This window comes from Monodelphis domestica, chromosome 5 (assembly GCF_027887165.1).
Source record: "Monodelphis domestica isolate mMonDom1 chromosome 5, mMonDom1.pri, whole genome shotgun sequence".
NCBI classification, from domain to species: domain Eukaryota; kingdom Metazoa; phylum Chordata; class Mammalia; order Didelphimorphia; family Didelphidae; genus Monodelphis; species Monodelphis domestica.
In genome coordinates, this window is record NC_077231.1 from 166,191,755 (window position 1) to 166,204,572 (window position 12,818).

At 36.3% G+C, this 12,818-nt stretch overlaps 1 protein-coding gene across 3 annotated transcripts in view; it reads right to left on the bottom strand.

Annotated features, from left to right (window-relative positions):
* Nucleotides 1-12,818, bottom strand: part of FBXL13 (F-box and leucine rich repeat protein 13) — a 333,413-nt gene that overhangs the window by 226,742 nt on the left and 93,853 nt on the right. For all 3 annotated transcript variants that reach the window (XM_056799508.1, XM_056799506.1, XM_056799507.1), the window contains one exon: nucleotides 11,305-11,440. In XM_056799508.1, coding sequence (XP_056655486.1) covers nucleotides 11,305-11,440 — 136 coding nt within the window. The remainder of the gene's footprint in view (nucleotides 1-11,304; nucleotides 11,441-12,818) is intronic.

Here is a 12,818-nt window from a genome sequence, read left to right on the forward strand (position 1 = left end):
CCCCTGACTATTTTTAGATTTTAAATTCCCATAAGTGTAAACATCCTACTTAAAGTTAAGTATGAAGATCTGCCCATTTTTAGATCTAATCACCAAAAGTACAAACATTCCACTTAATCATGAAGTAGGAGGTCTGTGACCCATGTGTGTGATAGTGGGTGATGAATCGGAATTGACTAGCTGCCTCCTGGGCAGTACTAGAGCAGGGCTTCAACTGTGATTGGTAGATGTAAAATTAGGGGAAGACACAGGAAGTGACGCAAAAGAAACATCTTTAAAAGGAGCTGTTACTTCCTGTGAGAATGACAATTCTTCATTCTTTGATCTGCTGACTCAACCTGAGACCCTGTTCCTTTGAACTGACACATGGTGAGTGAAAAGCTGACTCTTAACTGCTGTATTTTCTGAAAAAGCTATTCACAGGAGAGATCTACTCTTTTCCTGCATCTTAAGGGTCTCGGGCTATAAGGGCCGAGGCCCCTCCAGCTAAGAACTAACTCTCCCTGCCAGGGCTAAGAGAAGAGCCAGAGATAAATTACCTAGTGCTCAGGATAGATATCTTACCTTATCCTCTCTCTGATTTCTTGCCTCACTCTTTCTACATTTTGTAAATAAATTGTAAATAAAATCTCTTTGGAATTAATTAAATTCCTGGCAACCACACTCATAAAATATAAAGTCCAAACCTTTTAAAATTAAACCCCTTTTTCCCCTTACATTTTAATTGGCAGACCACATCTGTTATGACAAAATACCCTCAATCTTCTTAACTTTCCTAAACTTTTCCTTTACTTTTGTGACTATCCCTAAGTCAGCTTTTAATAGCTTATTTTGAGTCTACACAAATCAGCTGCAGAAGGTAAGTTCAACATTTTTTTCTTTTTTTCCCTTAAAAAAAGTGTCTACACACACACACACACACATGTGTGTGTAAATATATATATATATATATATATATATATATATATATATATATATAGCACAGCTGCTTTTAATTTTAGCAGCTGGACCCTGAGGCCTCACTTGGGGAAACTAATCACCACACACACACACACACACAAACAACCCAATTAGATGACCCTCAAGTTCTCACCTTGAGAAAGATTCTATCTTTCTGCTAGTTGCCTTGTCTCTTAATTAGCTGTGAAGGCAAAAACCTGTGAGGAAAAGCTTTCACTTTTCTTAAGAGGGGTAAAATAGTCCTCCATCTGCCACAACAGAAAATCTATTTTCTTTTTTCCAAAACCCACTGCCTATAGATTTTAACTTAAGTGAGAATTAAAACCTGGAGAGATAAGTGAGGAAGAGTAGTGTTAAAGTAACAACAATAACAACAAAAAAAAACTGGTCCTCTTTACCCTAAGAGACTTTCACAGCCCAATTAAGTAAAAAATAATTTATAAAAACCTTTTTTGAAATGTGGTCAACTCAAGAAAGCTGCCTGGAAGCTGTTTCCTGTAAGCATGTGGTAGAAACACCTGATTCTAATGTTTTCAACCTGAGGAGGGAGTCAACTGCTTCCAGCTACCCCTCCTATACTTGGCCTACAACAAAGGGAGTCAATCCTCTCCCACCCTCCAACTAAGAAGTTAATCAAATCAAGATGTGACATTCCCTTTAATTTTCACACCCTGACTTTAACCCCTAGCCAATAGCTCCATCTACTGACTAAAACCAGAATTATAAGCAATTTAGCAAATAAAATATACATATATAATAAATAAATAAATATATGGATGCTACATTACATGACAGCATTCTGGCTTTCGAACAATTAGGAACTTTAAAGGTTTCAGAATGCCTCCTATTCCTTATGTTCTTAGGTAATTTTATTTTTCTATTCCTAAATATTGTGGCAAAAAAATGCTACCATATGAAAAGTTAAAGCTAAAATGCAGGCAGACACTCAAACCCAATTGGAAAATTTCAAATACTTCTTGCATGGTCAAATGACAAATACTGACCCCATTCAAAACATGTCTGGTTTTTACAAGCCTGTTCCTGAACCTCTAAATGAGGAAAATACTTCCCCTAAAAGAGAGACAGAAGACCCCTCTCCTAAAGCTCAGCTCTGCAACTCTTCGTTGACCTTACTTCCCAAGATCCTTCTCCTAAATTACCATCTTCTCCTGTTCCTTCTCCCACCCCACGACCAATCACAGCCCTGAGGAAATCTCGTCCTTCTAACAAAACTATTCCTCCTCAAACTGACTCAACATTACCTAATTCAAATAAATTCCTTTTTCCCTTAAGGGAAGTGCCTGAAATCGGATGCAATGGGAATGTGGTAACACTAAGACACCATATACCTTTTACTCCCCAAGACATAAATGAATTTATATGTGTCATACCCACTTTTGAAGCAGATCCCTTTGTGGTAACAAAAAAGATGGCAGACATATTTTTTCAGTATGATCCCTCTTACAAAGACACTGAAAATCTACTCCACGCTTTCCTAACAGGACATGAGGAAAATAAAATAATTTCTAATGTTAATAAAGTCCATGGGATCAATGCAGCTCACTGGCCATCTCAAGATCCTGGATGGGACTATAACATATCTGAAGATTATTTACAACTATATTGTTGTAGGGAGGCCTTTCTAATTGCAATGAAAGAGTGCTCTGAAAACTGATAAAATGAACAGAATTTGAAAAACTTAAGCAATCAGATGATGAGACAGCTTCCAGATTCATCGATAGGCTCATTGAGTTTGGGGGGAAGTACCTAGATTTTGATCTTTCTAAAGAAAATTACATAAGACAAATTAGGAGACACTTTGACAATAACTCTTGCAAAGTGATCAGGGATTATTTTAGAACTCATTGCCCAAGGTGGCCTGAAATAGATCTTGATGAATTGAGAAAAACTGCTGTTTATATTTCAAAAGGCAACAAAGAAAAAGAGGAAGAGACTAATGATTTCATGGAGACAATTAGGGAAGAATTGAAATATTTAAGAAATAGGATTGATAAACAGGAAAAGGGGCATGATACTCAACCAATGGCACTTGCCCCTCCCTGAGAATCTAACTATCGATCCATTACCTGCCACTTCTGTGAGAAGGGCCACAACATAATGATGGACTAGAAATTTATTCAAGACAATCAGAAATAATAATTATGGAAATCACTATAATAATAATAATAGAAATCACAACCTTAGAACTGGTAGAAATAACTATAATAATTATGATGATCACAATTTTCGGAATGATAACAAGTCTAGAAATAGAAATTGGGAAAATGATAGTTCAAACCAAATAACTCCACAACAGTATAACTTAAATGGAGCTCGTCCAAAATATACTTGAGGTACTAATGTCCCTCAGGAAGAAGTCCGAGGAACTTCCCCAAAAATATGATGATGTACAGGGGGTTTGGGGCACAGGAATCAGAGAATACAACCTTTGATTTTCCAGACTCTGATGTCTTACTACCCATTGTCCCTATCCGCTGTCCCCCCATACTCCCATGTTACTTTAAAGGTTGGTAACACCATTATGATTGTCTTTTGGACACTGGAGGTTCCAGGTCTGTATTGAAAAGTACACCTGATTCAGATTGCAATTCCACTGACTCAGTGAATGTAGTGGGAGTGTTGGGGACACCCCAAAAGGTTAAAAAGCTTTCCTGTAGGATGGTGTCTGTAAGACCCCTAGAAGTACATCATTCTTTCCTCTTGATGCCTGAATCCCCTTCAAATTTGCTGAGGAAATATCTTCTATGCAAGCTCAGAGGCACAATTACGTGCTCTCCAGATGGTTCCATATCACTGGAATTACCTAAGGAATCCTTAACTTTGCTCCTTGTACTTTTTTCAAACACTCATGATCAAGGAGTCTCATACTTTTGAAAGCCCAAGTAATATACCTGAATCTCTCTGGGCCACATCATCTTCTGATGTTGGCCTACTTAAATCAGCTATCCCTGTCCAAATTAAAACTAAATCTATACCACCTCCTTCCATTCCTTGGCCCTCCCCCCAAAAAAAGGAGGCAAAAGAGGGCATTAACCCTGTAATCAACTCACTAATTGACCAAGACATCATAATTCCCTGTAAATCTGAATATAATACACCCATCCTGCCCATTAAAAAGCCAAAATTGGGGCCTAATGACAAGCATCTCTATCGATTTGTATAGTATCTGAAAGCCATGAACAATCATGTTATAAAGAGACACCCTGTAGTTTCCAACATAAATACTATTATTTCTTCTATTCCTAGCACAACTATATACTTTACAGTAGTAGACTTGTGCTCAGCCTTCTTTTCTATACCTGTACATGAAGATTCCAGAAATATCTTTGCTTTCACATGGAAGATCTTTCAGAGGATGTGGGTTCATCTGCCTCAAGGTTACATGGAAAGTCCTGGACTTTTTGCACAAATTTTAAGCCAAGACACTTATAATGTAAAATTTTAAAACAGCAAGTTAATAAAATATGTAGATGATATACTCTTGACTTCAACAAATGCTGAAGCATTCCAAGAGGATAGTAAGTACCTCCTCCTAGAACTAGAAAAAAAGAAGGCACAAGATCTCAAAGAAAAAGGTTCAGTGTCTCCCAAAAGTAGAATATTTGGGGTTCATTTTAACTCCTAGTGCCCACACAATTTCTCCTAAGTGGATTGAAAATATCCAAAAATTAAGCACTCCTACCACTAAAAAGCAATTGAGGGAGATTCTTGGAGCAAACAGATTTTCTTGGCAATGGATCTCTTGTTATGGGGAAATCACTAAGCCCCTTGTATCACTAACAAAAAACTAGGTCCCTAAACCACTTAAATTAGAAATGGAACACCTAACAGCTCCTTCAATTTTAATAACAGGCTAGTCTATCTGTCCCTGCTCTATGCATCCCAAATTATGATAAACCATTCACCATGTATAGATATATATGAAAAGAAAGGGGTAGCGTCAGGTGTTCTAACTCAACTTTTGGGGCCTACTCAAAGCCCAGTAGCCTATTATTCGGCCAAGCTGGATCCAGTAGCTGCCAGAGCACCACCATGCCTTAGAGGAGTAGCTGCCATGGCTTTAATAATAACCAAATCAGTCAATTTGTTATTGAGATGCTGTCCCAGAGTCAGAAACTAAATCCAAGCCAACATTCAGATCCTGAGATCCTGCCTGGGATCCTCACCCATGCCTTTTGAAATTTCAGATCTGTAGAGAACAAAGATAGATCATGTAAGAAGGACTCACAAGTGGATTCTATCAAACATTTAAAGAACAACTAATCCCAATACAACACAAAGTATTTGACAAAATAAGCAAAGAAGGAGTTCTACCAAACTCCTTTTATGACACAAATATGGTACTGATTCAAAAACCAGGCAGATCAAAAACAGAGAAAGAAAACTACAGACCAATTTCCTTAATGAACATAGATGCAAAAATATTAAATAGAATACTAGCAAAAAGATTCCAGGGGGCAGCTGGGTGGCTCAGTGGATTGAGAGTCAGGACTAGAGACGGGAGGTCCTGGTTTCAAGTCTGACCTCAGACACTTCTTAGCTGTGTGACCCTGGGCAAGTCACTTGACCCCCATTGCCTAGCCCTTACTGCTCTTCTGCCTTGGAGCCAATACACAGTATTGACTAAGATGGAAGGTAAGGGTTTATTTAAAAAAAAAAGGCTCCAGCAAGTGATCATGATGGTTATTCATTATGATCAGGTGGGTTTTATACCAGGAATGCAAGGATGTTTCAATATTAGGAAAACCATCCACATAATTGACCATATCAACAAGAAAATCAACAAAAATCACATGATGATCTCAATAGATGCAGAAAAAGCCTTGGACAAAATACAACACTCATTTCTACTGAAAATACTAGAAAATATAAGAATAGAAGGACCTTTCCTAAAAATAATAAACATTATATATTTAAAACTATCAGCAAGCATCATGTGCAATAGGGATAAATTAAAAGCCTTCCAAATAAGATTGGGAGTGAAACAAGGATGCACATTAGCACCTCTATTATTTAACATGGTACTAGAAACACTAGCAGTAGCAATTAGAGAAGGAAAAGAAATTGAAGGTATTAAAATAGGCAATGAGGAAACCAAGCTATCATTCTTTTCAGATGATATGATGATCTACTTAAAGAATCCCAGAGAATCAACCAAAAAGCTAGTGGAAATAATCAACAACTTTAGCAAGGTTGCAAGATACAAAATAAACCCACATAAATCATCAGCATTTCTATATATTTCCAACCCATCCCAGCAACAAGAGTTGGAAAGAGAAATTCCATTTAAAAACACCCAAGACAATATAAAATACTTAGGACTATATCTGCCCAGACAAACACAGAAATTATATGAACACAACTACAAAAAACTTTCCATACAATTAAAACTAGATCTAAACAATTGGAAAAACATTGACTGCTGATGGGTAGGACGAGCTAACATAATAAAAATGACAATCCTACCCAAATTAATTCACTTATTCAGTGCCATACCTATCAAACTACAATAAAACTTTTTTACTAATTAGAAAAAACTATAACAAAATGCATAGGGAAGAATAAAAGATCAAGAATATCAAGGGAAATAATGAGAAAAAATGTGAAGGAGGGAGGCCTAGCAGTACCAGATCTTAAAAAGTACTATAAAGCAGTGGTCATCAAGACAATATGCTGCTGGCATATTCTGCCTGGGAAATATAAGGGAGGATCAGTGGAATAGACTTGGGGTAAATGACCTCAGCAAGACAGTGTATGATAAACCCAAAGATGCCAGTTTTGGGGGACAAAAATCCACTATTTGACAAAAACTGCTGGGAAAATTCAAAAACAGTATGGGAGAGATTAGGTTTATATCAACATTTCACACCCTATACCAAGATAAATTCAGAATGGATGAATGACTTGAATATAAAGAAGGAAACTATAAGCAAATATAAACTATAAGCAAATTAGGTGAACACAGAATAGTATACCTGTCAGATCTTTGAGAAAGGAAAAATTTTAAGACTAAGCAAGAGTTAGAAAACATTACAAAATTGTAAAAATAAATAATTTTATTACATTAAATTAAAAAGATTTTGTACAAACAAAACCAATGCAACCAAAAATTAGAAGGGAAGCAACAAATTGGGGGAAAAAAATCTTTGTAACAAAAACCTCTGACAAAGGTCCAATTACTAAAATATATGAGGAGCTAAATCAATTGTACAAAAAAATCAGGCCATTCCCAAATTGCTAAATGGGCAAAGGGCATAAATAAGCAATTTTCAGATAAAGAAATCAAAACTATCAATAAGCACATGAAAAAGTGTTCTAAATTTCTTATAATTAGAGAAATGCAAATCAAAACAACTTTGAGGTACCATCCGACACCTAGCAGATTAGCTAATATGATAGCAAAGGAAGATAATAAATGTTGGAGGGGGTGTGGCAAAATAGGGACATGAATACATTGCTGTTGGAGTTAGTTGTGCATTGATCCAACCATTCTGGATGGCAATTTGGAACTATGCCCAAAGGGCTTTAAAAGATTGTCTGCCCTTTCATCCAGACATACCATTGCTGGGGTTATACCCTAAGGAGATAATAAGGGAAAAGACTTATACAAATATATTCATAGCCACACTCTTTGTGGTGGCAAAAAATTGGAAAATGAGTAGATGCCCTTTGATTGGGGAATGGCTGAACAAATTGTGGTATATGTTGGTGATGGAGAGTTGTGCTAAAAGGAATAATGAACTGGAGGACTTTCATGTGAACGTGAACAACCTCCTGGAACTGATGCAGAGTGAAAGAAGTAGAACCAGAACCTTATACACAGAGATGGATACACTGTGGCACAATCAAATGTAGTGAACTTCTATACTAATAGCAATGCAATGATCCAGGACAATTCTGAGGGACTTATGAGAAGGGATTATATCCACATTCGGATAAAAAATTGTGGGAGTAGAAACAGAGAAGAAAAACAACTGCTTGATCATATGAGTTGATAGGGATATGATTGGGGATATAGATTCTAAATGATCAGCCTAATGCAAATATCAAAAATATGGAAATAGGTCTTGGTCAATGACACATGTAAAAACCCAGTGGAATTGAGAGTTGGCTATGGGAGGGGGTTGAGAGGAGGGGAGGGAAAGAATAAGAATTGCATAACCATGGAAAAATTTTCTTAATCAATTAAATAAAATTTAAATAAGCAAAAAATAAGTAAATAAAAATAAATTTTAAAAATGATCAGCCATGTACTAGGGAATAGAAATATTGGAGAAAAAATTTCAGAAGAGCAGAAATAAATGCAACTTTTTCAGATCGCAATGTGATAAAAATTATAATTAACAAGGGTCCATGGAAAGGCAAATTTAAAATTAATTGGAAAATAAATAATCCAATTCTTTAAAACTGGTGGGTCAAAAAACAAATCAAAGAAACAATTATGGTCTTCATTAAAAAGAATGACAAAGAGGAGACAACATATCAAAATCTATGAGTGCTTCAACCAGTAGAACTCATTGGGTATGGAGGTCCCTAAACTGTGAGGGAAGCCACAGACATTGAATATGGAAAGAGGGGGAGATCTAAAGGAAAAGTCCCAAGAAAACACAAAGCCAAAGACAGATTTTGGAACAAGCCTTTAAGCCTCTTCATTTTGGGGTTTCCAGCTTCAGTTTTTATTTGCAATTCAACCCATTATCTTACTAACATAGATGATAAACATTACAATGCTTCATGTCAAGGTTACAAGTTCTGTTTTAACAAAGATAAGTCAAAACTTTTGATATAGGGCGTTCACTCATAAATTTATGAACACAGAAATATGGCATAAGGGTATACTTTGAAAGTATAATGTAGTATGAGCCCTCACTGAGATTCCACATAAATTGTTTTATCTCTAGTATCCCTTCTATGCTGTGAAGGCTGTGTGTTATGTTGATTATAAGGCTGCTTGCAATATTGATTAGGAGAGCTGGGAGTGGGTCCGTTGAGAGAAAGCCAGATTAAGCCCGCTTCTGCCTCACAAATTTAGCTTTTACCACAATTTATTTCTTTTATTGAAGGTTTCATTACTTATTAATCCCGTGAAGTCCTAATATGACCATAACAAGAAAATTGCCATTGCAAATATATTATTTGTATTTGCAGTGAAGTGATCTTTTAATATTAAAGCCCCAATCATATCCCTATCAAACCACATGATCGATCATTTCTATTTCCGCAGTTCTTTATCTGGATATGGATAGCATTCTTTCTCCTAAGTTCCTCAGAATTGTCCTGGGTCATTGCATTGCTGCTAGTAGAAAAGTCCATTACTTTCAATTGTGCCACAGTGTATCAGTCTCTGTGTTCAATGTTCTCCTGGTTCTGTTTCTTTCACTCTGCATCAATTCCTGGAGATCTTTCCATTCTATTCTTCTTATGTTTACCCTCTTTCATGCACTCTGTGATCCAGAGGCAATGACTTTCTAGCTGTTCCTCCTATGTGACACACTGTCTCCTAACTTTTCATTGGGTAGTCCTCATGAATAGAATGCTCTTCATCCTCCCCTCTGTCTCCTGTCTTCCCTGGTTTCCTTTAAGACCTCTCTCAAATTTCATCTTCTTCAGAAGGCCCCTCCCATACCATCTTCCCATGTTTTTCCTCTTTCCCTTTCCCCCTTCCAGTGTCTTCCCTCTGCCATTATCTTCCCTTTAACTGTATATTTCTTGTAGATACAGCTATTGGCCTGTGATCTTCCCTATGAGAATATGAGCTTCTTGAACTTTATATCTCCAGGACTTAATATTAATACCATGTCTGGTACAGAGTAATAAATTAATTCAAGTTAGTAAATTTATTGATACACACCTAATTTATTCACAAAAGCATAACAAACACTTTTTGATTGATTTACTTTAGGAACTGTGAAAACGTGCAAATGAATAGATGTTCCTTGACTTCAAAGAACTTAAAGTGTAGTAGAGAATTTGAAATATAAACAAAGAATAGAATGGTAGAAGGGAGCCAGATCATGATAGGCCAAACAGAGGATTCTATATCAGACTTGGAGGTAATAGGGAGCCACCGAAGTGTACTGAGTGACATGGTCAGACCTGCACTTTAGGCTTTGGCTGCTAATGATGCATGTCCTATTGTGTGGAGAGACTTAAAACAAGAAAAGCATCCAGAAGGCTGTTTTTCAGATATGAAGTGAGGAGAGCCCATACCAATCATGGTTAAGTAAGAGAAGTAAAGTAGACATCAAGGAGTTTTGAGATAAATTAGATAGGAGAAGAGAAAGAGACAGACAGACACAGAGACAGAGAGAGAGAGAAAATGTTGGAGGAGAGTAAACATTTGGGAAAGCTTGTGCTGGAAAGTGAGATGGGGAATCGATTAGGGAAAAATAAAAGGATTACCCTAGCTATGCTGAAGGGCCTCTTGGACATTTGATAACTAACAGCCCAGTTTTATTATGTGGATACATGTCTCCCTCCATGAAAAAATATGCTTCTAATCTTGAGCTCACTTTTCCCTGGGCCCTTTGTATTCATAGGAGAATGCGTCACAGACTTTTGGGCAGATAGTTTGAACTCAATTTTGCACTACCTTAGTAAATTTCTTTTTCAAAAATGATCTTCCTCCCTCCTCCCTCCTCAGGTATAGCAATAATGAAATTTCAGAGCAAATCATGGGATCTAAGGAAACTGAGGAACTGAGAGATAGGAAGTCTAAGAGTGCACCAACGTGAATGTAGAGACCCCCTAGAAAAAGAGAGGAAGTGGAGAAAAGAGAGTGATAAGGCAGGCATTGAAATCCTTGATTCAAAGTCTTCGAAAGTTTCAAAAGTCTGCTTTCAATTAGTGCTTTTCAGTAAGCAAAAAAACTCACTTTGTAGAGAGAGATTCATAGAGATAGTGAAGCCATTGATTCCGTATTTTCCTTTTTTAACCTTTCATATTCACAGTTAGCTATCAAATTGTGCATATGGAAGGACTGCTTTGTACATAATACGCATTTAATATTTATTAATAAATTGAATTGACTTAAATTGAATGAAAAAAAGCAAAGACTTGATGGAAAACATAATCCAGATGGAAAATGAGAAAAGACATGAGAGGCCTGGAGGACACGCAAAAAGACTAGCTATATAGTTCAGTAGAGACCTAACTGCTAGTTCACCAAAGTTAACTGAAAGTTGACTATATTGGAAACATTAATTGCAGCAATTATCATCATTTTCACAGTCCAAGACTAGAAATAAAGTTTCCATTTCATTTTTTCTTTATACTGATAAGGTAAAAACGGAAACAAATATTTGAAAAAAAGATTATACTTACTGATGAATTTAAAGGAAGACCAATGAAGAGAAGAAAAGCCATGGAAATTCAAACGTAACACATAGGATTGCCATTTTTGGAGTATTTTCCCTATGTATTCATCACAGACCATGTGGCACACTACAGAAAAATTCATCTAAAAAGATGAAGCCCAGAATATTAACAAAATGTAGGGTTTATTTCATATGGAAATAGTAAATTCAAAAGTTCTATCATTTACTTTCTATACCATTTGTTATTAAATCCTAAGCTGAAGTATTGTATTGGATATCTAAGTCTTAAAACCAAAATACCAAGCTAATTATATTATAGTTATATAGGATAATAAATAGGCTTCAGTACATTTAGTTTCAGGAACCTTGATGGCTATTTAATTTTTTATTGTTCTATCCTTTATATACAAAGATAAGCCTACTAATCTACCATCAGCAGTGATAGCCCAGCCACTTTTAATAGCTATAACAAAAGTATGTTGAACATTACTGACTTTTGTGAGATGGGCATCATGTTCTAATGAACTCTTATCATTTTTCCAGAAAGTATCACTTACAAATCATTCTGCGTTCAAGAGTTTATGCAACAATCTGTAACTCCCTACTTATATGAATCTCCCCAAAGATGGCATTCAAGTAAATCTATTAACCTTTTCCCCAACACTCTCACAGTTAAAAGGTCATATATTTTATTCCATTATCCCAATTAAGGTGGTGGATGCAGCATGATTCATCTATATATGCAATCCATTCCCCTTATGACAAATATAATGCATTTGAAGGATAGGTAGCAAGGATCAGAAGTTCAGTGAGAACAGAAACTCTCATACATAGTTACCAAAAAAGCCCCAAAATTATACTGTGTTCTAACCAACTAACATGTCTCCTAAGTTTTACTCTCTAAAAAAAAAAATGTTTAGCTTTTTTCTACCACTTACATCTTTGTGCACATCATTTATCTTGGACTTCAAAGTCACATGAGGGTACACCATAGATGAAAACGCACAAAGACAATCGTCCACGGAGAGACAACTACTACTACTACTACACTTACATCTCAGGCATGGGTTCTTTTTTTTTAAACCCTTACCTTCCATCTTGGAGTCTATACTGTGTATTGGCTCCAAGGCAGAAGAGTGATAAGGGCTAGGTAATGGGGGTCAAGTGACTTGCCCAGGGTCACACAGCTAGGAAGTGTCTGAGGTCACATTTGAACTCAGGACCTCCCATCTCTAGGCCTGGCTCTCAATCCACTGAGCCACCCAGCTGCCCCCTCAGGCATGGGTTCTTAACGTCTTTCCTATCATGAATTCCTTTGGCAATCTGGTGAATACAATGTTGTATTGAAATATAGTTTTATATATGTAAAGATATATTGTTACACACGCCTATATTTATACATGTATATGTATAAATACATATATATATGTTAAAAACACAAATTCATAAACCACATGTTAGGAACTCCTGAATTAGAGATAATGTTAATACATGCAGGAGAGCACAAAAAGGAGATCACTT